At 43.5% G+C, this 27,026-nt stretch overlaps 1 protein-coding gene across 1 annotated transcript in view; it reads left to right on the top strand.

Moving 5' to 3' along the window:
* The window catches only part of LOC133578205 (gamma-glutamyl hydrolase), a 28,722-nt gene extending 14,024 nt beyond the window's left edge, over positions 1 to 14,698 (top strand). The window contains exons 3-9 of the mRNA XM_061932431.1: positions 1,584 to 1,634; positions 1,717 to 1,801; positions 6,457 to 6,595; positions 7,757 to 7,863; positions 7,963 to 8,053; positions 9,858 to 9,995; positions 12,717 to 14,698. Of these exons, the coding sequence (XP_061788415.1) occupies positions 1,584 to 1,634; positions 1,717 to 1,801; positions 6,457 to 6,595; positions 7,757 to 7,863; positions 7,963 to 8,053; positions 9,858 to 9,995; positions 12,717 to 12,835 (730 nt within the window). The 3' untranslated portion in view covers positions 12,836 to 14,698. The remainder of the gene's footprint in view (positions 1 to 1,583; positions 1,635 to 1,716; positions 1,802 to 6,456; positions 6,596 to 7,756; positions 7,864 to 7,962; positions 8,054 to 9,857; positions 9,996 to 12,716) is intronic.
* The last annotated feature ends 12,328 nt before the right edge of the window (positions 14,699 to 27,026 follow it).

The following is a 27,026-nucleotide window of genomic DNA, read 5'->3' as shown; positions in this document are numbered from 1 at the left end:
CCTCTAGTGACTGCACGTCACTGATTCATTCATGCATCATCCCATGCCACGTACATTTTTGTTTATTCCAGCCACAGTCTAGTGAGTTTTTTAGTTTCATATTTCATGTCACAGTTAGCGAATTTTTCATGTCCTAAGTTTCTTTGCCTTTGCTGTCACGTGCGCTAGGCACGCTCGCCTTCGGGTTGTTTTTTTGTTTCATACGCTAAGTTTGTGTCTCCGCCTTGTGTGCGCCTTTTGTTTGTACTTTTTATAGTCAAAATAAAATCATGTTCCTACCTTCAAGCCATGACTGGTCTAGTCCGATTGCATCCCGGGAAAACAATCCTGACAGCAAGCTGCGTAATAATCCACGCCATGACAGGCTCGGCTGTAAGCGGAGTTTATTTACGTTTATTTAATATTTAGAATGTTTTTTTTTTTAAATCCATCCGTCCTCATGTCTTTCAGAATGATTGAGAATGATAGTTAAAATTCCCAAAAAGTGCAGTTCCCCTTTAAGGACGTTAAATGTTAAGTCTGTTTCCCCGTCTGTGACGTCATAACAACAAAAATGATACGGTGACCGAGACAGGTCATAACAAACGCCACAAGACAATATCTTTAATTATAACACAAAAACTCTCAGCTACAGCATGATTCCAAAAGCCACAACAAAGACAAATGACACAACACAATGATAAAGCCACAACACAACATTAGGCCACAAAAGTTGCTCCCGACAAAAGTAAGTTACAGTTACAAGTTACAGCAAATGACTTCCGGAACACAAGTGAAAGTCATATCATCAGAAACAAATAGATAGAAGAGATGGATGAAGAAGGCAATGGAAATTAGGAAGCGAGGGGCAAACACCATCAACCAGGGATGAGAGGGCATACATGCTTCTGCACACCTGGGACGCTGTCCATCATCGGTGATGCAAGGGTAGGGAACAGATACTGTATGACCAAGTCGGGGGACTTTATTTAGCAGGTAAATCTACTCTTAAAATGTTGGTTACTGTACTTGTATTGAAAACTGCTTGAATATTGAAAATGTGAAAGTGTTTTCTCTTTTTAATTCATCCTAAAGTGTTAGTTACACTTAATGTAAATGCTTCTTTGTATCCATATTTCATGTATACATAATTACCTTACAAAAATATTGGAAACTTCACCCGCACTGTCCAGTATCCACTATTTTATTTCAGTCACAAGTGTGATTTATTTATTTTTTTGCTAAAAAGTTACTGAATTGATTTCAACTCACCAAATTGTTTAGTTAGTCATTTAAATTGTATTGTTCTAAATAAATTATGTCCCTGAATCATATCGGCAACAACACATTCTGAATCAAATTAAATCGGAGTTAGAACGAATCGCTATACCCGTAATGATTAATCCAAAGTCCAAAATGTGAATTAAAAAAATATATACCGGTAATTTGACAGCCCTAATATTATGATCATGACATTTACTGTATATTATGCAATTGTAGCTTCCATAGCTCCCAAAAAAGATGTGGCTCATGAATCAGAAGAGTTCTGCTTTCTTCAGTCCGGCATGATACTTCCATGATTGCTTTGTTCATTTGCTCACCAGAGTCACTCATACAGAAGAAGAATTTGCTAAGATCTTCTCTTCCATTAATGGGTGAGTGGATCCTTTTTTTCCTGCTTTTTAAAATAAGTTGGTTCTGTTTGCGAGAGTCCAGATGTCCAACACGTGTCCTCAGGTTGCTGTTGCCGGGAGGAGACGTGGACATCCAGAACTCGCAGCACACTCGGGCCGCCAAGATCTTGTACAACCTCGCTCTGAAGGTAAAAGGAGGCATGGCATTGTTTGGACAGTTCCTCCTACATTAGTAGGTGTGTGGGCCATACAATATAGAACAGGGGTCTCAAACTCAATTTACCTGGGGGCCACTGGATGCAGAAACTGGGTGAAGCTGGGCCGCAAGAAAAGATTTCTTAAAAAAAATCTAACATGCACTTTTTATTGAATTCACCTTCTTTGAATGGCTTTCCCGCCCTAGCAACCATCTCACTCACCATGTAGCTAGCTTTGACTGCTGCATCTGTCAGAGTTTGTAGGTGACGAACCCCAAGATGCAGAGAAGGCGGAAGGCATTGTACGAGAAAACATGATTTAATTAAACACTAAGGCAAAACAACAAACGAAAGGGTAACAAAAGGCGCGCACAAGGCGGAGAACAAACTTGGCTATGAACTAAAATAGCACAGAGGCTAACTGTGGACAAGAAACCAAAAACACTTACTGTGACACGAAGGAACTAGGACATGAGCAGAGTGAAACAAAAGTAGACAGAGCTACAACGACAAGTATTAAGAACAACGACACGACAGGTAGGAACGACAATGACATTGACAATAATCCAGCCGTGACTGGAGGGTAGGGCAGGTATAAATAGCAGCTGGCTGATTGACACCAGGTGTGGCCAGGTGCCAATCAGCCACAGCTGAGGGGACACAGCACTCAGGGAGAAACAGGAAACAGAACCAAAACAAGAGCGCTGACAGGAAATACTATACACACAGAGGAAAAACTAAAACACAACCAAACTGTCAGGGGCAAGCCTGACAGTAGCCCCCCTTCCCAAAACGGATACCAGACGTTCTAGAAAATCCCCTCCCCCCCCACCCCAAAAAAGTCCAAAGTCACGGGAGGGTGGAGGGAGGACAAGGAGGTGGGCCACCAGGCTAAGTGTCCCCGCAACCAGCGGGGAAGAGTTAGGTGGCGACGGCGAGTTGAACGCCGCCGCAATTGGCGAGGCGGCTCGTCCGCCGGTGTGGGAGAACCCACCGGAGACGATGGTGGTGGCGCCCTCTGCTGGCCCACCGGAGAAGATGGTGGTGGCGCCCTCTGCTGGCCCACCGGAGAAGATGGTGGTGGCGCCCTCTGCTGGCCCACCGGAGAAGATGGTGGTGGCGCCCTCTGCTGGCCCACCGGAGTGCATGGTGGCGGCGTCTGTTGGCCCACCGGAGAAGAGGATGGTGGCGCCCTCTGCTGCTGGCCCACCAAAGAAGAGGATGGTGGCGCCCTCTGCTGCTGGCCCACCGGAGAAGAGGATTGTGGCGCCCTCTGCTGCTGGCCCACCGGAGAAGAGGATGGTGGCGCCCTCTGCTGCTGGCCCACCGGAGAAGAGGATGGTGGCGCCCTCTGCTGCTGGCCCACCGGAGAAGAGGATGGTGGCGCCCTCTGCTGCTAGCCCACCGGAGAAGAGGATGGTGGCGCCCTCTGCTGCTGGCCCACCGGAGAAGAGGATGGTGGCGCCCTCTGCTGCTGGCCCACCGGAGAGGAGGATGGTGGCGCCCTCTGCTGCTGGCCCACCGGAGAGGAGGATGGTGGCGCCCTCTGCTGCTGGCCCACCGGAGAGGAGGATGGTGGCGCCGTTGGTTGTAGACCCACCGGAGAGGAGGATGGTGGCGCCCCCTGCTGCTGGCCCACCGGAGACGAGGATGGTGGCGCCCCCTGCTGCTGGCCCACCGGAGAGGAGGATGGTGGCGCCCCCTGCTGCTGGCCCACCGGAGAGGAGGATGGTGGCGCCCCCTGCTGCTGGCCCACCGGAGAGGAGGATGGTGGCGCCCCCTGCTGCTGGCCCACCGGAGAGGAGGATGGTGGCGCCCCCTGCTGCTGGCCCACCGGAGAGGAGGATGGTGGCACCGTCTGCTGCTGGCCCACCCGAGACGAGGATGGTGGCGCCCTCTGCTGCTGGCCCACCGGAGACGAGGATGGTGGCGCCCTCTGCTGCTGGCCCACCGGAGACGAGGATGGTGGCGCCCTCTGCTGCTGGCCCACCGGAGACGAGGATGGTGGCGCCCTCTGCTGCTGGCCCACCGGAGACGAGGATGGTGGCGCCCTCTGCTGCTGGCCCACCGGAGACGAGAATGGTGGCGCCCTCTGCTGGCCCACCGGGGAAGATGGTGGTGGCGCCCTCTGCTGGCCCACCGGGGAAGATGGTGGTGGCGCCCTCTGCTGGCCCACCGGGTAGGTTGGTGGTGGCACCCTCTGCTGGCCCACCGGGGAGGTTGGTGGTGGCGCCCTCTGCTGGCCCACCGGGGAGGTTGGTGGTGGCGCCCTCTGCTGGCCCACCGGGGAGGAGGGTGGTGGCGCCCTCTGCTGGCCCACCGGGGAGGAGGGTGGTGGCGCCCTCTGCTGGCCCACCGGGGAGGAGGGTGGTGGTGCCGTAGGTTGTAGACCCACCGGAGTGCATGGTGGCGTCTGCCGGCCCACCGGAGTGCATGGTGGCGTCTGCCGGCCCACCGGAGTGCATGGTGGCGTCTGCCGGCCCACCGGAGTGCATGGTGGCGTCTGTTGCAGACCCACTGGGGTGAGGAGTAGCTGTGCTTCCCCAGCTGCACAGCCACTCCTAGCCCCCCCCTCAAGGGACGGATCCCAGACGTCCCCAGACAGGCCCACAGACGAAAGGGATGGGTGGGAGAGGGCTTGAAATGCGGCCGAACTCCTCTTCAATTTAGCCATTAATTCTAATGCTTTGTTAAGCCTCTCCGCCATGGAAATCTCCGCGGGGTTCGTGTTAACAGGCTGGATTATTATGTCAGAGTTTGTAAGTGACGAACCCCAAGATGCAGAGAAGGCGGAAGGCATTGTACGAGAAAACATGATTTAATTAAACACTAAGGCAAAACAACAAACGAAAGGGTAACAAAAGGCGCGCACAAGGCGGAGAACAAACTTGGCTATGAACTAAAATAGCACAGAGGCTAACTGTGGACAAGAAACCAAAAACACTTACTGTGACACGAAGGAACTAGGACATGAGCAGAGTGAAACAAAAGTAGACAGAGCTACAACGACAAGTATTAAGAACAACGACACGATAGGTAGGAACGACAATGACATTGACAATAATCCAGCCGTGACTGGAGGGTAGGGCAGGTATAAATAGCAGCTGGCTGATTGACACCAGGTGTGGCCAGGTGCCAATCAGCCACAGCTGAGGGGACACAGCACTCAGGGAGAAACAGGAAACAGAACCAAAACAAGAGCGCTGACAGGAAATACTATACACACAGAGGAAAAACTAAAACACAACCAAACTGTCAGGGGCAAGCCTGACAGCATCGCTCTTTTCGGTTGCTTTCTTGAAGAAATCTTGTTGCCTCAGTAGACTGGTTTTAAAATTTGCAACCCGGTTCACTCTCTCATCTCGCTGTGGAATTTACAATTACGGTAGCACAATTAACCCCGAACGGGCTAACATCACGACTAACGTGTTACACGTCTGATTCGCCCAGCGACTCTCTTTCGGAGTATCAGCGCTGGGGTCCAGTGCACCACAGTTTTATATTGTCGCTCGGTCCTTCGGCGGAGTGCTTCGGAAGCTACCGGACCGCTCGTCTCCCCCGCCCGGACTGCCCGGGAGCGAGAGAGAGAGGCACACAGTGACAGAGAGAAAGAGAGAGAGAGAGAGAGAGAGAGAGAGAGAGAGAGAGAGCGTAGGGGGCGGGATTTGATAGTAACGGGGGTGTATATTGTAGCCCGGAAGAGTTAGGGCTACAAGAGATTCTGGGTATTTGTTCTGTTGTGTTTATGTTGTGTTACGGTGCGGATGTTCTCCCGAAATGTGTTTGTCATTCTTTTTTGGTGTGGGTTCACAGTGTGGCGCATATTTGTAACAGTGTTAAAGTTGTCTATACGGCCACCCTCAGTGTGACCTGTATGGCTGTTGATCAAGTATGTCTTGCAGTCACTTACGTGTGTCTGACTGGGCCAGTACGCTGTTTGTATGGTGAAAAAGCGTACGCAACGACGGGTTGTTGAGGACGCTTAATAATGTTTTCCGGGTAAACATCGGGAGAATGGTTGCCCTGGGAGAATTTCGGGAGGGGCACTGAAATTCGGGAGTCTCCCGGAAAAATCGGGAGGGTTGGCAAGTATGCTCGCGGGCCGCACTAACATTAAACTTTCATATTAAGGTGGGGACCGCAAAATAACGTCTCGCGGGCCGAAATTGGCCCGCGTGTCTGAGACCCCTGATATATAACATCATAAACTAAACATAATTTCCCAATTGTGGGATAAATGAAAATCTAAAAAGTATATCAGAGAACATCATAGAATATTAAAGGTTTATATGACAGTGTTGGCCCTGCGATGAGGTGGCGACTTGTCCAGGGTGTACGCCGCCTTCCGCCCGATTGTAGCTGAGATAGGCTCCAGCACCCCCCGCGAACCCGAAGGGAATAAGCGGTAGAAAATGGATGGATGGATGGATGGATGGATGACAGTGGATGTAAATTCACCAGTGAAAAATTCTTAAATCTCCGCCCACATGAAGACACACCAGGCACAATGACAATAAAAATGTGGTTAAAATCATGTCACTTTGTCAGAGGTTGAGCTGTCAGAAATTAACACACAGTAAACAAAAGACAGCTTGTCTGGTCCATTTGTTTTCTACCCTGAAATATCTAATTTTCGCCCTCTGCAGGCTAACGATGATCATGACCACTTCCCCATCTGGGGGACTTGTCAAGGTTTCCAGCAGCTGTCAGTCTTGACGGCCAACAAAAACCTCCTGACGCTCACCGACACCAAAGGGGTGGTGCTACCCCTCACTTTCACGCCAGGTCCTGTTCGTTGTCTGCATAGCCTACACTTAGGCTACGTTTACACTGCAGGCCAAAGTGGCCCAGATCGGATTGTTTCAAATTCAGATTTTTTTTCCCAGCTGCCTGTTACACTGCATGTAAAATGTGATCTTCATCAGACTCCGGTGTAAACGCGCACAGGCCCCAATGTGGCCCCAATGTCACTTGCGCAGTTCGATAAAGTAAAAACAAAGGAAGTTGACCGAATTCCGTAAATGAAAAAGGAAGTCGTTACTACTACTACAAAATAAAATAAAAGTTGCCACACCTTAATAGTGAGTGTTTTTTTAACGTGAAAATAAAATAATATAATATATGGATGGATATATAGTGTAATATATTTGAGAGGGTTCTAATCTTTTGATGGTTGTTAAGTAGAGGCAAAACGGAGTGGAACTCCATTAGCTTTATTTTTCAAATTACTTACATAAACAACTTATGCAATGTACGTAACATGTAAGCAAATACACCACATTGTCAATTCTTCAACAATCACTATTTCTTTGGACTTAAAATGTCAATTCACATATTACATATAATCTATTATTTGCACACTATTGACAAGTGATGCACCAAAAATGTGTTCGTCGAAAAAATACTCACCGAAACCAGATGTGATGAAATATCCACTTCCGCTGGTGTGCTGCGTCTTTCTCTGCGCACACAAATGACATAGCTCGCCCAAAGTTGACAAAAAAGTCACATACTGGTCGCATTCAGGTCGTATTGCCGTTTAGACTGCAGTCACATTTGCGAAGATCAGATTCCAATCCGATTTGGTCTACCTCCTGATGTGGCCTGAATCTGATGCGAAACGAATCAGATTTGAAGCAGTTTTGAGCGTTTAGATTAGCCAACAAAATCTGATCTATGTCACTTGAGGGCAAAAAAAATCTGATTTGGTGTGCAGTGTAAACAGGGCCTATGACTCTTTTTTTTTTTCTCTCTCTTTTTAACAGTAATCTGTTGCAGGGTCAAACTGTGGCCTGAAGTTGTAAGCCTTATTTTTTCCTGCAGAAGGTGGAACATACAACCTTAAGTGTATTCTTTTTTACAGTTTCCACTGTAATCTTTGTTGGTGTGTCTTGATTTGTTGTCATGGTAACCTGAGACTGACATGCTCTTGTTCCGGTCCTCCAGATGCCTCGTCCAGTCGTCTGTTCAGGAACTTTCCCGAGGACCTAATGGATTCACTGGCTGAGGAGAACATCACTAGCAACTTCCACAGCTGGAGTCTGTCTCTTCAGGTATTTTCTAGATTTTTTAAATTAACTTACTTACTTTACTGCTGGAAGATGCTGCTATTAATGTGAACCTGAATGTGATGTGAATCTTTGAACCTTCAGAACTTCAGCCAGAACGCCAAGCTGAAGAAGTTTTACAAAGTGCTTTCTACAAACACGGATGGGAAGAAGGACTTCATCTCCACCATGGAAGGTCCTTTTCCACACTACGATCTTTGTTCAGTCATTACTACAAAGAGCAATCCATCTAAGAATTTACAATCAAAGCAATTCAAGCAATTACAACCAATCTCTGCAAATTATTATCTTTGTCCAGTGCCCACAACTTTCCCGCATTTTTTGGCCAATCAGCGTAATTTTCACCAAAATAATTTGCCCAAACCTACATGTCAACTATCTGATCAAAATGTATGTTTGTTTCTTGTGTAGATGAAGCAGGCACAACAAAGTGGAACAATATTACAACTCTTTATTGCTCAAACAAAACAATCGCCATCCGCCGGCATAGCTCAGGCCTATTATCCTGTTCCTGTAAATATTACTAAGCTTTCTGGGTAATATAGTATATAAACACTTACTTCCTAATGTACATGTATTTATGAATTAATTTTAACTTTATTTAGTCGGGGAAAGACACTTAATGATTTTCTACCGTGCCATTGTAGAGAGCATCATTAGATACGGGATCACCTCATGGTTTGGCAACCTAACCGTTAAGCTAAAAAGCAAACTGGCCGGCATGCATAAAACGGCAATGAAAATCGTAGGGAGGAAAGAATATGAGACTATACAGAGCATCTATGAGCAGGCAGTTAGGAAAAAAGCTAAGAAAATTATTTCCAACTCACAACACCCACTCTTCCCTGAATATGGAACCCTGCCATAAGGGAGAAGACTCCGGGTCCCACTATGCAAATCTAACCGCCTTAAATTATCATTTGTCCCAGCCTCCATTAAGCTGACCAACAATGTGCAATAGAATGTTAATACATAGGTTAGCACTTTTTTAGCACATAGCACTTTAGCACATAGCACTTTAGCACACAGCACTTTATCCATGAGCTCTAGTGCAATGCACACTGGTACTTTATCTTTATCTCCATACTGTAGATTTTATGCCTACTTCAAAGTGCCACCTATGTCTATCAAGCTCCATGTTCTGATGTTTAAATGTTAGTTGTCTGGTTGTGGTTGTGTCTGTGCTTGTGTTTTTGTTCTGTTGTTTTTGTGTATGTTAAGAAAGCAATGATGCACTGTGCCCAAGACAAATTTCCTCGCGGGGACAATAAAGTTGAACCTTGAACCTTGAAGAACATGCTGACCGAGCAATGTGGCAGTATTTACATGTTAGAGAAGTTGAAGTGTAAAGATAATCACTCACCGTCACTCATTTACAAACAAAACATTTGCGCTATAGATCGCTCTCTACAGTTCACAAATGCTCTTAACGTGTGGGGGTATATGTGTTAAAACATACATAAATGTTTAAGATGAACAAAAAATGTTTAAGTGTAAAATATACACAGAGAATGTCTGCAACTTGTGGAGGACAGAGGAGACACTGGAAAATAAGGCAGCCTTAGGTGGCGTTTATTTCCATAATTTTAATCAATTATTATTATTATTAGAATGAATTAAAACAGTACACTAATTTGAAAATTAGCTCTGAATATGTGCTTTTACTGCTCCTTAGTGTCTGTGAAACAAAATGAGTAAAACATCAATACAGTATTTGTTTTTCCATTTTTGTTGACATCCTGTGCTTTTTGGGGTAAATGTTACAAGGAACACTTAAAAAATTCATAACAAATTCATAAAATCACAAGTTGATTAACTGTTATTGTGAAATAATATGCTTCAAAACGTCACAACTTTTGCCGCAACTTCCTGATAAAGCATCCGCAAATTCAGGCATCTTAGGTTGCGACAATCACAAAAAAATCTTGCAAAATCCTAGAGGGACTGAAAGACTTTGACATGCTTGTGGTTCTTTTCAGCCTACAACTACCCCTTCTATGCCGTGCAGTGGCATCCAGAGAAAACCCCTTTCGAGTGGGTGGATAAGCCTGGCATGGTCCACTCCCCCTCAGCTGTACGAGCTTCCTTCTACACTGCGAGCTTCTTTGTTTCGGAAGGTAAGGTCATCAGTAACTTTCAATGTTTACTTATACAAAGCTGGACAGCCAGTTAACATCTAAATTTCCTCCAACAAACCTACAAGGTTGGTCTTTTCCTCTATTTCAGTCAAGTCATTTATAAAAGGTAAACATGGTAGGCTATAGACCAGGGGTCACCAACCTTTTTGAAACTAAGAGTACTTCTTGGGTACTGATTAATGTGAAGGGCTACCAATTTCCATCCATCCATTTCTACCGCTTATTCCCTTTGGGGTCGCGGGGGGCGCTGGAGCCTATCTCAGCTACAATCGGGCGGAAGGCGGTGTACACCTTGGACAAGTCGCCACCTCATCGCAGGGGCTACCAGTTTGATACACACTTAAATAAATTGCCAGAAATAGCCAATTTGCTCAATTTACCTTTAACTCTATGTTATTATTAATAATTAATGATATTTATCTTTGTGGAAACACTGATCATCTTAATGATTTCTCACAATAAATATATATATAGAAACAGATAAATATCAATATGCAACACTTTATTTTTATATTTTCTCTAAGTGCACATTTTTCAAATTGAACATTTTCAAATGATCACTTCTAAGACAGTCTTATGAAATCACAATATCCCATTTTAACTAGCTAGCCACTAACATTTTTTAACAAATCATGAATTACTTTGCACCATGTTTGTACAAATAATAACTCATGTAAAATACAAAAGTCAACTCTCAAATTTTTAAATAAATCATGTCACACTTTGAACTGGACAACTAATCTGTTATCTGTTTCTTTGTCAGTTAGTGAAGACCAAGTCTTTAAAATATGTTCTTGGATTTTCAAATTCTATTTGAGTTTTGTCTCTCTTAGAATTAAAAATGTCGAGCAAATCAAGACCAGCTTGCTAGTAAATAAATACAATTTAAAAAATAGAGGCAGCTCACTGGTAAGTGCTGCTATTTGAGCTATTTTTAGAACAGGCCAGCGGGCTACTCATCTGGTCCTTACGGGCTACCTGGTGCCCGCGGGCACCACGTTGGTGACTCCTGCTATAGACTAATAGGGCATTGCAGCTACACAACAGCTAAGCACATAGTAGCACAAAAGCTAGACATACATAATAAGTGTCCTTCAATGAACAATATTACAATTCTTATCTATCACCAAGTTTTGAACAAATCAATGACTTGCAGTTCATTAAAACATTTAAAAAAACGTTCCTGTTTGACTACAAGATTGCATTTGTATCCAAATATTGGGGTATTTTCTTAGGCAAATGTTATTAATGCAAACAAATGTTAACCTGTGATAAACCATGATTATTCACATATACAGGTAAAAGCCAGTAAATTAGAATATTTTGAAAAACTTGATTTATTTCAGTAATTGCATGAAGTGCTCTAAAACTTGCTGGTAGACGGCTGCGTTGACCCTGGATCTCAGGAAACAGAGTGGACCGACACCAGCAGATGACATGGCACCCCAAACCATCACTGATGGTGGAAACTTTACACTAGACTTCAGGCAACGTGGATCCTGTGCCTCTCCTGTCTTCCTCCAGACTCTGGGACCTCGATTTCCAAAGGAAATGCAAAATTTGCATGGTTGGGTGATGGTTTGGGGTGCCATGTCATCTGCTGGTGTCGGTCCACTCTGTTTCCTGAGATCCAGGGTCAACGCAGCCGTCTACCAGCAAGTTTTAGAGCACTTCATGCTTCCTGCTGCTGACCTGCTCTATGGAGATGGAGATTTCAAGTTCCAACAGGACTTGGCGCCTGCACACAGCGCAAAATCTACCCGTGCCTGGTTTACGGACCATGGTATTTCTGTTCTAAATTGGCCCGCCAACTCCCCTGACCTTAGCCCCATAGAAAATCTGTGGGGTATTGTGAAAAGGAAGATGCAGAATGCCAGACCCAAAAACGCAGAAGAGTTGAAGGCCACTATCAGAGCAACTTGGGCTCTCATAACACCTGAGCAGTGCCAGAAACTCATCGACTCCATGCCACGCCGCATTAACGCAGTAATTGAGGCAAAAGGAGCTCCAACCAAGTATTGAGTATTGTACATGCTCATATTTTTCATTTTCATACTTTTCAGTTAGCCAACATTTCTAAAAATCCCTTTTTTGTATTAGCCTTAAGTAATATTCTAATTTTGTGACACACGGAATTTTGGATTTTCATTTGTTGCCACTTCAAATCATCAAAATTAAATGAAATAAACATTTGAATGCATCAGTCTGTGTGCAATGAATAAATATAATGTACAAGTTACACCTTTTGAATGCAATTACTGAAATAAATCAAGTTTTTCAAAATATTCTAATTTACTGGCTATTACCTGTATAGTGGCGTTGGGAAGAGTTGCCGCTGGGATTATTGGATTGCGGGTTTTGGTGTACGTGTTTGTAAGCGCATTGGCGTTTAGATGGACAATCATATTGACAGTTGGTTTATGGTATGTGTCAACTACCGTATTGCTTGTTGTGCTGTTTATTTTTGCTCGGTACTGTTTAATGTCTTCTTAAATGAACTCATTGGTGTCGCCAGATGTATAATATTTACTTTATTTGTATGAAAATTGCACCCGTTGTGAGATATATGATCAGCTATACAAACCTGCTTCTACCCTGCCAGCTTCAACATTACAGCTTCTAATTTGGTGGAAGGCATGATAATTTTCTTCATTCTCCCCTCCTGACCCGTCATCACCTATTCCTGCTTCTCTCTTACAGCCATGAAGAGCCGACACAGCTTCTCCAGTCCAGCAGAGGAGGAGCAAGCACTCATCTACAACTTCTCCCCCATCTTCAAAGGCTCCAACGCCATCTTTGTGCAGATCTATTACTTCTGACTGACACCCGGGAGAAATCTGACATGAGAAGACCTAACGTGTCACCCAAGCAACCAAATGAAAATAACTCTTAGTCATCAAGTCAGTGCTCTCTAGATTAGTTTATTTCACTTATTTGTTTGTCAAATTGTAAAATGATCCTTGTTAAAAAGGAGCGTGTAATATCCATGCCAGGCCACTAATTGGCAACACTTGCAACACTAACTGTCTCACGCCATGCTGTGTCTCAAATCAAATCAAGTAAGTAGAATGTGCTTGTTCTATTTTTAAACAAAGAAAGCAATCTGAGGTTGTCTTTATTTTTAAGTTATCGTGCCGTGATTTTACCGGTCCGGCCCACTTGGGAGTGGCCCCCGATCTAAAATGAGTTTGACACCCCTGGACTAAAGTGTGCAAATTGAGACACAGCATTACTCTAGGAAAGGTAATATGGCATATAAGTCATGTTGTCTGTTGGTCACAGTGTTTTTATATTTCGAGACCTTGTTAAAATCTAAGAGTGTAGATTGAGGAAAATGTAAATATACCACCCATGGACAATAAAATATGAACTCTCCAGTTTTGGAGGATGATCATTCAGTTGTTTAATTTTGTAGATAAAAACAGATAACAGACATGGCGCAAAACAGTCATTTCAAAAGACAACTTTCTGGCTTTATAATCGATCCCAACTGGACTGTTTGGTTTGTCTTAGAAGACATTTCGCCTCTGATGAAGCCGACTCGGATGAGAGGCAAAACGTCTTCTAAGACAAACCAAACAGTCCAGTTGCCATCAATTGAATGCCCTGAGATTTTCTGGCTTTAAGAAACACTAGGAACGTTTTTTTTTTTTTTTTACAGTTTTTGCTCTATGGCAAGATGCATTGTCATCTTGAAAAATTATGTCATCATCCCCAAACATCCTTTCGATAAATGTCAATGTAAACTTGTGCATTTATTGAAGATGTAATGGCAGCCATCTCCCCTTTTGCCATTACCTGACATGCAGCAACATATCATCAATGATCGTAGAAGTGTTCATGTTTTCTTCATAAATCTCACTGGAACGGCACCAAACAAAAGTTCCAGCGTCATCGCTTTGCCGGATGCAGACTCGCGATTCATTACTAAATATGACTAAACCAGTCATTCATAGTCCACCATCTCTTTTCCTTAGCCCATTGGAACCTTGTTTTTTATGGTCATCCCTCATTCTTTGCTCAAAATTGAATGACTCCATTTTTTAACTCTGCTTGATCTAAAAACTAAACTGTTACTGACTACCACAATTTATATTCGTGATTTCCTTTAGTGTTTCTTTAAGCCGGGAAGTTGCCATTTCAAATGACTATAGTTTTGTGTCATGACTGTTAGTTGCTTTTTTTTCTACAAAATTAAACAACATCCTCTAAGTTAATATTTTTTTTGCCAGGGGTTGTACATATACATGCACATACACATTTGCAGTACATATACATGGTAACACTTTAGTATAGGGAACACATATTCACCATTAATTCGTTGCTTATTAACATGCAAATTAGTAACATATTGGCTCTTAATTAGTCATTGTAAATGCCTTATTCTGCATGGCCTTATTATACAACCAGTAAGCCATTAACTAAGAGTTAACTAACCCTAACCCTTATTGCTTATTAGTAATCCTAACCCTTATTAGTTCTCCTAGTGTCCAAATAACTCTAAATTAAGTATTTGTTACTTTATTAAGCAACTAATTAATGGTGAATATGTTCCCCATACTAAAGTGTTACCATATACACTTAAACATATGCATATACATGAAGGTCATGTCTGGTCTCCTTGCTTTATTTCTGCTTAATTAATGTATCAGTTATTCAATAAAAGCATCCTGGACTTCTGAGTGTGTATGAGTGTGTTCACACTGAAAAGCACAGCAAAATGCATAATGCAAGACACTTCGGGCCTGATTTACCAAGATTCAAATACCTCGCGCTAAACAGCATGTGCAATCTGTAAAATAGCATGTACTATTAGTGGGTGTGTTGCGTGTGATTTGCTAAGATCGCGTGTGCAATTGTAAAAGTGGTGCAGACCACCCTATATAAATGAGGATTTTGTGTGTACTATACGGGGCTTCACCACGGAAACTCCTACATGTGGTGTGTTGCTATGTTTTCAAACATGCAGGAGACATCTACCACTTTGCATGTGCATTTTAGAAGCAGCCGTGCAGCACATCTACATTGACACCAAGCATGGAACATTTCAATATTCACTTAACACCGACATCAAAACATCTTTAAAGCTCACATTTATGCATTCACACACAGCGCCGACATTTGGGAAGCAGGATGAGGTGTTGATAAATATATTTTTGGCAGCATCAGATAACGTTATGTTTAAAGGTGCCATATGTAATAATTGAATTTTAAGTCATCATTTAATGGCCCTTATATGTGAAAATACATTAATAAATCTTGCCACATCTTGCCCCAAGTGGAGGAGTTCAAGTACCTCGGAGTCTTGTTCACGAGTGGGGGAAGAGTGGATCGTGAGATCGACAGGCGGATCGGTGCGGCGTCTTCAGTAATGCGGACGCTGTATCGATCCGTTGTGGTGAAGAAGGAGCTGAGCCGGAAGGCAAAGCTCTCGATTTACCGGTCGATCTACGTTCCCATCCTCACCTATGGTCATGAGCTTTGGGTCATGACCGAAAGGACAAGATCACGGGTACAAGCGGCCGAAATGAGTTTCCTCCGCCGAATGGCGGGGCTCTCCCTTAGAGATAGGGTGAGAAGCTCTGTCATTCGGGGGGAGCTCAAAGTAAAGCCGCTGCTCCTCCACATCGAGAGGAGCCAGATGAGGTGGTTCGGGCATCTGGTCAGGATGCCACCCGAACGCCTCCCTAGGAAGGTGTTTCGGGCACGTCCGACCGGTAGGAGGCCACGGGGAAGACCCAGGACACGCTGGGAAGACTATCTCTCCCGGCTGGCCTGGGAACGCCTCGGGATCCCCCGGGAGGAGCTGGACGAGGTGGCTGGGGAGAGGGAAGTCTGGGCTTCCCTGCTTGGGCTGCTGCCCCCGCGATCCGACCTCGGATAAGCGGAAGAAGATGGATGGATGGATGGACATTAATAAATCATGTTCTTTTCGAATACCTCTATAACTGATAACGGTAGTTCAGCCGGGATACGCTCATTTCAAAATTAGATTTACAACCCCGAAATCTTGTTATTGTTTTCATTTCCTCCACCGTTTGAGCAATTAGAAAGTCAGTGAGTGTGTCACATCCAGGTTGCCAGTTACGCACCGCCACTTTTGTCGAGCTGCCACTGGTAAAGTTACTAAACATGTCAGACCTTAGTAAATATAAAAGGCGTTGTTACGATTCTCGACTCATTCATGACAAAGCCAGGAACAAAACGAGGATTGGATGCAACATGGAGTTATGCTGAACGAAATGTGCCGGTAATTTTAGTGTTGGCCTTGGCTTGCCATCAAAGTAGGCCTATGCGATATATATTATATATCATTATTTCGATGGTGGTCCGTGCGGTCAAACTAGACATTTTAGCAGGGTAATGCCAACAATCTGTCCCGAATCCCGACGAAAATATTGCTGCGTAACTTTACAAATACATTTGGCTAATAGACATCAGTAAAATGTGGCATAATTACCTAGTAAACTATCTTGCAAGAAGCATAAACAAAAGAAACGTACAGAGTAGGACTCGTCGATTGCCATTTGAAGTTCCTTGGAGTAGGATTCGGATTCGGCTGCATATCTGGCAACCTCAGTCATGGAGAGTGGGAGGGGACTACATCATTTTGACCGGGATTGCAGTACAATTTCCGGCCACATTATTACATATGGCACCTTTAAGTTTGTTACGGCCCCTGGCCGTTATGTTTGTGTTTGATGTCTGGGCATTACTTTTTGTTCAGAGTGTGGCTTCTTGACTCTGCAAGGATCTTTCCCCCTCTCCAGGACCCGCCTCCAGCCACCACCCATCCGCCCAGCGCACCTGCATCTGATTGGACTGATGATCACATCCTCTTTAAGAGGCCTTCGCTTCAGCTGCTCGGCAGAGTCGATACTGAGCAGTGTGTCTTCTCTCGTGTGAAACTCTGTGTTAGAGACCTTAGACCGTAACTTGTGATCCGTCTGATAGCTGTGTGTTCTTGCTGTGTTACAGCATTATTTTTAGTTTGCACTTTGTTCACTTTTCTTTTTGTAACTAGAAGTCACCTGAGAATGAGCAGTAGGGGTAAACTGCCATTTTCTGTTACGGCGCACGCGCAGTCTGCTTCTTCCTCCTCTGCGGGAACACTTGGAGGCTCCATCTGTGCGCACCTCGGGACACGCCCACGGGTGCGCACATCCAGTCTCCGCCCTGCAGCAGCCACCAGCTGCAATCACTCGCAGATAATCTACACACCTGGGTCTGATGAGGGGAAGCTCAATAAAGGACCAGTGGACCCAAGGATCGGCGCGGGAACTTAGTTTTCTCATGGTGTACCGTAAGGCGGTAAGGCTTATGATCTCTCTCTGTCTCTGCGTGTTTTCCCTCGTGTCTGACATCCTTGTTTGTTCTCCCGTGCCTCCGCAGTGTTTACCTTCCGTTGCCCTGGATTTTGACTGCCTCCTTCGTTTCCTTGACTCCTCGCTTGCCCCTGGACTTTGACGCCTCTCTCTCGCCCCGGATCACCTGCCTGCCCCATGGACTGCCGTTTGCTCTCTTCAACACTTGGTAACACACTTCAGCTAACTACACACATAGTCTTACACCACACACTCTTGTATTCTAGTTCACACTTCATTTCCTTAGTTCAGTAGTATTGTTTATTATTATTTATATATATATATAAATATATATTGACTATATATATAATAAATAATTGTATATACCGCCCCCTGGTGTCTGTTTGCCGTCACCTCCTCTCAGTAAACACAACATGTTCTTTTACACCTTTTTCTCCTGTTTTTCTGTCAGGTAGTGAGTTTAGAAGCTTGCATTTTTGTTTGTTATTTTTCCTCCCAGAGCAGGGACTGGTTGAGTGGTAGGTTGTTTTTTGTTAGCTCACCCATGTGACTGTGGTGTTTGTTTATGGCCTGTGTGCCTTCTCTGTTATGTAAAAAATAAACATTTGTTCATTTTTTAATTGCCATTTTTTTGTCTTTTATGTTGTGCCTCGGTTCCCCTAGACCGGGTAATAACAAAGTTTCACGTCTGCATCTTATAGGACTTAACTGTGGTGTGTTCAAGGACCCTTAATTAAAGTTCAAAACAGAGGCATCACTAGTTTTTAAACAGAGGGAAGTCTTAACCAAGGGCCACTTGATGTACTAATAACAACGTAATTATAATAATGATGTATTAAGTTAAAGTTAAAGTACCACTGCTAGTCACACACACTAGGTGTGGTGAAATTGCCCTCTACATTTGACCCATACCCTTGTTCCACCCCCTGGGAGGTGAGGGGAGCAGTGAGCAGCAGCGGTGGCCGCGCTTAGGAATCATTTTGGTGATTTAAAGGCCTACTGAAATGCGATTTTCTTATTTAAACGGGGATAGTAGGTCCATTCTATGTGTCATACTTGATCATTTCGCGATATTGCCATATATTTGCTGAAAGGATTTAGTAGAGAACATCGACGATAAAGTTCGCAACTTTTGGTCGCTGATAAAAAAGCCTTGCCTGTACCGGAAGTAGCAGACGAGTAGCGTGACGTCACAGGTTGTGGAGCTCCTCACATCTGCACATTGTTTACAATCATGGCCACAAGCAGCGAGAGCGATTCGGACCGAGAAAGCGACGATTTCCCCATTAATTTGAGCGAGGATGAAAGATTTGTGGATGAGGAAAGTGAGAGTGAAGGACTAGAGGGCAGTGGGAGCGATTCAGATAGGGAAGATGCTGCGAGAGGCGGGTGGGACCTGATATTCAGCTGGGAATGACTAAAACAGTAAATAAACACAAGACTCTATTAGCCACAACACAACCAGGTTTATATTTAATATGCCACAAATTAATCCCGCATAACAAACACCTCCCCCCTCCCGTCCATATAACCCGCCAATACAACTCAAACACCTGCACAACACACTCAATCCCACAGCCCAAAGTACCGTTCACCTCCCCAAAGTTCATACAGCACATATATTTCCCCAAAGTCCTCAAAGTTACGTACGTGACATGCACATAGCGGCACGCACGTAGCGATCAAATGTTTGGAAGCCGCAGCTGCATGCATACTCACGGTACCGCATCTGCGCATCCAACTCAAAGTCCTCCTGGTAAGAGTCTCTGTTGTCCCAGTTCTCCACAGGCCAATGGTAAAGCTTGACTGTCATCTTTCGGGAATGTAAACAATGAAACACCGGCTGTGTTTGTGTTGCTGCAGTCGGCCGCAATACACCGCTTCCCACCTACAGCTTTCTTCTTTGCTGTCTCCATTGTTCATTGAACAAACTGCAAAAGATTCACCAACACAGATGTCCAGAATACTGTGGAATTTTGCGATGAAAACAGACGACTTAATAGCTGGCCACCATGCTGTCCCAAAATGTCCTCTACAATCCGTGACGTCACGCGCTGACGTCATCATACCGAGACGTTTTCAGCAGGATATTTCGCGCAAAATTTAAAATTGCACTTTAGTAAGCTAACCCGGCCGTATTGGCATGTGTTGCAATGTTACTCACGACCTTCCAGTCTCAAGGCGGATTGTGATTATTTTAAGGTTTTTATACAAATACCTAGGGAACTGTTATCCTAGATCGCCTGATGAGAACTGGTTTACACAAAAAGCCTACTGTATGCTAACATTAGCCCTGGTATGATGTCATACAGTAAATGACTGTAAAATGTACATCCTTTGAAAGTAGTGAACAGAATAAGAAGAAGCAGGTAAATATTGTGATTAGGTAAATATTGTTATTATCATCATCCGTTTGACACTTATAGATTCAAGACAGCACAACATTGTCAAGTGTCTGAATATATAAAATAAATAGTTTAGACACCCCTGGATTAAATTATGTGGGGCGGCCTGGCTCGGTTGGTAGAGCGGCTGTGCCAGCAATTTGAGGGTCGCAGGTTCGATCCTTGCTTCCACTTTACCCACCTGTCCCCAGTGCCACCCACAATGGTTTAAATGTAACGTAGATAATGGGTTTCACTAGGTAAAGCGCTTTGAGTCAGTAGAGAAAATCGCTATGTAAATATAATTCACTTCAAATGTACACAGTATATATACTGTAATTATTGAAGTATCCTTACAGCATGCTGTATGTATATTTGTTCAGACTTACTGTCCTCCACTAGATGGCGCCATATCACCGCTGAATATTATCCAGAAATCCACCCATCATATCATTCTACTATCTTTTCTAGTTAGCATTCTTCCTCCAAATGTAATAAAATAATTTTAATTAGTCATTGTATTTTTTTCGGGGAATCGTTTATCACAAGTAGCTTCAGTCTCATTGATCAAAAAAGGGGCGACATGAGAATAGTTTTAATTTGATTACCAACCATCCATCCATCCATTTTCTACCGCTTGTCCCTTTTGGGGTCGCGGTGGGTTTTGATTACCATGAAAGGGAAATAGTCACACCAATGACGTCATAGTTCCTTTTAAAACAAAACTGCAAGGGGATGTCATTCTTAGCATTTTATTGTTGGAGTCAAGATGCAGGTTGTTTATTTTGCAGCCTGGCTGGATAATGTCATTAATGATTCTATGATGATAGTACATACAAAAGTATTGGGACAGCCACGATGCTCCAACGTGGACTCTTTGCTCTCAGAACAGCTTCTTCCACTCTACCAAGATTAATGTTCTATAAGAGGTTGGCAGGCCACACACACACACACACACACACACACACACATGCACGCACGCACGCACGCACGCACGCACGCACGCACGCACGCACACACACACACACACACACACACCCACACACCCACACGCACTCACTCATAGTCTTGTATTTGTTACTTTCTTGAGCCCTCCGAAAAATGCCTACCTCTTTAGGACCACCCTTTCTAGATATATAAAGATTTGTATTTTCAAAATTAATAATATACACAAACTATGCAAATCTAAAAAAGGTAACCTTTTAGTTAATTTTATTTTTTTTGAATTTTGTGTTTGTAATTGGTTTTTAATCTCCATTATTTACTTCGTTCTTTCAGTATGTCTCTCTCTCTCTCTCTCTCTCTCTCTCTCTCTCTCTCTCTCTCTCTCTCTCTCTCTCTCTCTCTCTCTCTCTCTATATATATATATATATATATATATATATATATATATATATGTACTCAGTGGCCTAGTGGTTAGAGTGTCCGCCCTGAGATCGGTAGGTTGTGAGTTCGAACCCCGGCCGAGTCATACCAAAGACTATAAAAATGGGACCCATTACCTCCCTGCTTGACACTCAACATCAAGGGTTGGAATTGGGTTAAATCACCAAAAATGATTCCCGGGCGCGGCCACCGCTGCTGCTCACGGCTCCCCTCACCTCCCAGGGGGTGATCAAGGGTGATGGGTCAAATGCAGAGAATAATTTCGCCACACCTAGTGTGTGTGTGACAATCATTGGTACTTTAACTTTTAATATATATATTTTTTAAATTACTTTTGGCCAAAAGGGGCACATTTAAATTTCTTACACACACTTGTTATTACATATGTTGGCCAGAGGGGATCACTTAAATTTTTTACACACACTTGTTATTACATATGTTGGCCACAAGAGGAGCACTTCAAATTTTTACACACACTTGTTATTTCATATGTTGGCCAGAGGGGGAGCACTTTTAAAACCGACACACAGTCAATTTGAAAAATCCCTCCTTTTTGGGACCACCCTAATTTTGATAAATTTCACCACCAGAGGTGCAAATGAGACATTCTCTATTAGATGCAATGGTTTTTCGTATTGGGACCATGATTTATGTCCTAACTTGTTCACCGGTCCTCATATGGAAGGTACTTTTCCTTGTTGATGTCTCAAGAAGGGTAAAAATACAAGAACACACACACACACACACACACACACACACACACACACACACACACACACACACACACACACACACACACACGCACACACACACACGCACGCACACACACTCACGCGCATGCACACAACACACATTCTTGTATTTGTAACCTTCTTGAGACCTGAGAAAAATGCCTCCCTCTTTAGGACCACCCTTTCCAGATATATATAGATTTGTATTTACAACATTAATAATATATACATACTATGCAAATATAAAAAAGCTTGTTGTGAAAAATGAGTTGGAATTTCACAAGAAAAAGGTCACAATTCGACAAGAAAAACTTAAAATTATGGCAGTATTATAATAAAAGTCTTATTTTTACTCAACGCAAGTCAAATTCTTACACGAAAAACTGAACATTTGGGCAATATTATGATAAAAGTTGGAATTTTACTCGATAAAAGTCACAAATTTACAAGAAAAGCTTAAAATGTTGGCAATTTTATGAAAAGAGTCGTAATTTTACTCGACAAAAGTCACAATTTTATAAGAACATTTTAACATTTTGGCAATTTTATAATAATAATGTCACTGTTTTACAAGAACAACAAAAACATTGTCAATATTGCGAAAAAAAGTCTGAATTTATTATGACAAACGTCACCATTTTGCATTAAAATTACCGCCCGAATGCAGCTGAGATAGGCTCCAGCACCCCCCTTCCCCCCCTCGCTACCCCGAGCGGGACAAGTGGTAGAAAATGGATGGATGGATGGAGGTAATAATTTTACATAAAGGAAGTCATCATTTTACGAGAAAATATTGCAATATTACAGAAACAGAAAGAATATGATAAATAGTTCCCAATTTTATAAGAAAGAAGTCGACACATTGTGAGAAAAAGACTGCTTTTAGTTAATTTTTTTAAATTTAATTTTTTGTTTGTAATTGGTTTTTAATCTTCATTATTTACTTCACGTTATTACAGTATGTCTCTACATACATATTTATTTATTAATTTTTTTATGAATTTTGGCCAAAGGGGGTGCATTTCAATTTCTTACACACACTTGTTATTTCATATGTTGACCAGAGGGGAGCACTTTTAAAACCGACACACAGTCAATTTGAAAAATCCCTCCTTTTTGGGACCATCCTCATTTTGATAGATTTCACCACCAGTAATGTGCTTAAGGCCGATGACAAACGAGTCACGGACCACAGATGGCCCCTGTGCCGCACTTTGGGCAACCCAGCTGTAGAAGCTAACTGTTAATGGCCACTGCAGTCTTAGTACCGTAGTATATTTGTTCATCCTACGGTCACATATGGGACGCTGGTTGTCTTACGTCAGCATCGGAAGTCGTACAAGCAGCTGTTTCACCTGGCGGGTTTTTCGGGGATGAATAGGGAAGTCCTTATTTAGCTGCCGTATTGTTCTATCATATATTGCTGCCTTTGCACCTGTCAATGTTTATTTTTGTATGCACATTAAATCAACAAAAAAAATCCTGACTTTGGAGCAATGTTCGCGGACTCTGGTATTTGGCTCTCTATTAGATGCAATGGTTTTCCGTATTGGGACCAGGATTTCGGTCCTAAATTGTTCACCGGTCCTCATGTGGAAGGTACTTTTCCTTGGTGATGTCTCAAGAAGGGTAGAAATACAAGAACCCACACACCGACCTCACATTCTTCCATACTGCAAGTCAGTGCAGTCGCAATGGTTTGCTTGGTAGATGAAGCTTGTCTGGCCTGTGAGTGAAGGTGACATGCTGCAGGCTAACCTCTCAATCTGTTCCATGTGTGAAAAACCCTCACACCTGAAGCTGATTTATGACCTGAATAAACATCCATCCATTTATGCATCCATCCATCCATCATGCATACAGCATCCATCCATCCATCCATCAATGGGGTGGCGTGGCTCGGTTGGTAGAGCGGCCGTGCCAGCAACTTGAGGGTTTCATGTCCGACCCCCGCTTCCGCCATCCTAGTCACTGCCATTATGTCCTTGGGCAAGATACTTTACCCACCTGCCCCGAGTGCCACCCACACCCATCCATTCATCCATCAATCATGCATTCATGCAAACATACATCTATAAATCCATTAGTCCATTCAGCCATGTATCCAAGCATCCATCCATGCATCTATCCATCCATGTATCCAAACATTCATCCATCCATCTAGTTGTGTATCCAATCATCCATCATTAATGCTTACATACATCCATCAATCCATCCACTTTACCATGCATCCATCCATCCATCCATCCACCCATCCATCCATCCATCCATGCATCATCCATCTATCTATGCATCCGTCCATATATCAAGCTATGTATCCGATATCCTTCCATCCAGTTGTTTATCCAAGCATCCATCAATGCAAGAATCCATCTATCCATCCATCCATCCATCCATCCATCCATCCATTCATCCATCCATCCATGCATACATCCATACAAATCAGCCAGCAACTTAAAGGGGAACATTATCACAATTTCAGAATGGTTAAAACCATTAAAAATCAATTCCCAGTGGCTTATTATATTTTTCGAAGATTTTTCAAAATTTTACCCATCACGCAATATCCCTAAAAAAAGCTTCAAAGTGCCTGATTTTAACCATCGTTATATACACCCGTCCATTTTCCTGTGACGTCACATAGTGAAGCCAACACAAACAAACATGGCGGAAAGAACAGCAAGCTATAGCGACATTAGCTCGGATTCAGACTCGGATTTCAGCGGCTTAAGCGATTCAATAGATTACGCATGTATTGAAACGGATGGTTGTAGTGTGGAGGCAGGTAGCGAAAACGAAATTGAAGAAGAAACTGAAGCTATTGAGCCATATCGGTTTGAACCGTATGCAAGCGAAACCGACGAAAACGACACGACAGCCAGCGACACGGGAGAAAGCGAGGACGGATTCGGCGATCGCCTTCTAACCAACGATGTGTTTGTTTGGCATTAAAGGAAACTAACAACTATGAACTAGGTTTACAGCATATGAAATACATTTGGCAACAACATGCACTTTGAGAGTGCAGACAGCCCAATTTTCATCAATTAATATATTCTGTATCCATACCCTCATCCGCGCTCTTTTCCTGAAAGCTGATCTGTCCAGTTTTGGAGTTGATGTCAGCAGGCCAGGGAAGCTAGGGTCGATAGGGGGTTTAGCTCGCTCGTCTGCGGGAACAAACTGCCGCCATTGCTTGCCGTGCTACCGAGGTCCTTTGTCCCCGAATTGCTCACACACTCCGGCAGATTCAATGGAGGTCTGGCGGCAGATTTCTTTGACTTTATCGTTGGAAATGCATCTGCTTTGAGTGTCGCAGGATATCCACACATTCTTGCCATCTCTGTCGTAGCATAGCTTTCGTCGGTAAAGTGTGCGGAACAAACGTCCAATTTCTTGCCACTTTCGCATCTTTGGGCCACTGGTGCAACTTGAATCCGTCCCTGTCCGTGTTGTTAAACCCTCCGACAACACACCGACGAGGCATGATGTCTCCAAGGTACGGAAAACAGTCGAAAAAACGGAAAATAACAGAGCTGATTTGACTCGGTGTTTGAGACAATGGTGGATTGCTTCCGGATGTGACGCCACGTTGTGACGTCATCGCTCCGAGAGCGAATATTAGAAAGGCGTTTAATTCGCCAAAATTTACCCATTTAGAGTTCGGAAATCGGTTAAAAAAATATATGTTCTTTTTTCTGCAACATCAAGGTATATATTGACGCTTACATAGGTCTGGTGATAATGTTCCCCTTTAAGGGTTCCAGGTTCGACCCCTGCTTCCGCCATCCTAGTCACTGCCATTATGTCCTATGGCAAGATAGAGAAAAGCGCTATATAAATATAATTCACTTCACTTCACTTCATCAATGCATACATTAGGGTTGTCCAGATACCAATATTTTAGTACCGGTACCAATACCAAAATGTATTTCGATACTTTTCGGTACTTTCTAAATAAAGGCGACCAAAAAATGGCATGATTGGTGTAGGTGTACACCTAATATTGTGCACATATTTCTTTATGTATCTCTAATAACCTGAGATCCCTCAAAATATTTTCATCCAATCGCACCCAGGACCTTGGCCATAGGCTCGGCCAATCAGTGACTAGGAGGATGGTGGACTGGTGAATGGGAGGAGAGGAGGGGCGGGACAAGAGTAGAGAGGGAAAAACAGAAAGAGACGGAAGATGGCGACGCCCGAAGAGCTCCGAGGCTGACGAAGATTTTCGGTAAGATAACAGTAAATAACAGTTTAGCTCTTAGTTACCGCGTGTGTGATAGGGTAATCTGAGCTACAGAACTGTTAAGGGTTGAGTGGCGTGTGGAAGAGCGGAAGACTCCACGCTAACAACGCAGAAGATCCGCCCGCCATTATACGAGCAACAAGTATAAGTCGCGTAGTGCGAGGCACCCGTCCTCGTTAGGGAGGGAAAAGTGTTCTTTTATTCAGTTAAATGACTAACCGTCGTCAACGTGGGAGTCTCCTCACATCAGAGAAGGACGGCGCCAGCCTGTTGACTGCTGCAGTGCGGACGTGTTTGGAGCTCCTCTCTCCGCTCTCCTCCTCATCCTCTCACGCCAGTGGTATACGGTGCGATTGGTGAGTAAAAAGACTTCCCTGCCACACATAAGTTCACCATTTGGACCGGACAATGCGCTCATGATGGACACGGGTTTTTTTTTGTTTTTCAAACGGAACGTTGCGTGGGACAATCCAAACCGAAAAGGAACTTTGAACTGACTGTGAACAATGAGAGGACATTGAATACTGTGGAAACTGTGTGAGACTGTTTTTGGGTTTACTATTAATAGCAAAGGTCCTGTGTGAGCATTGTGTTCACAAGCATACAACTGCTATTTGCATATGTAGGAATTTTGCTGTTTTTTTTGTGTATAGACACATGCTGATGGTGTTGAATCCAGTTTTCAGGTGTTATTGTGCCACTCGAGTGAAGTGAAGGTGAACACAACGTTTTGGGATTCTTATAGTGGTTACAGATTATTAGAGAAATCATTCCTATAAGTCTATATTTTGTTTATATATTTTGTTATTTACTTTTCTATTTCACTTAGTATTAGAATACTAATACTAGTGTTAATAAATAACAATCTTTTTCAACTTTCACGATACTGATTTTAATGTGAAGTTTTTCTTTTCTCTGAAGTAGGGGCGTCTCGT

Source organism: Nerophis lumbriciformis, linkage group LG38 (genome assembly GCF_033978685.3).
Source record: "Nerophis lumbriciformis linkage group LG38, RoL_Nlum_v2.1, whole genome shotgun sequence".
In the NCBI taxonomy this organism is placed as follows: Eukaryota; Metazoa; Chordata; class Actinopteri; order Syngnathiformes; family Syngnathidae; genus Nerophis; species Nerophis lumbriciformis.
Note: the sequence above shows the minus strand (reverse complement) of the source record. Positions and strands in the feature narration are given on the sequence as shown.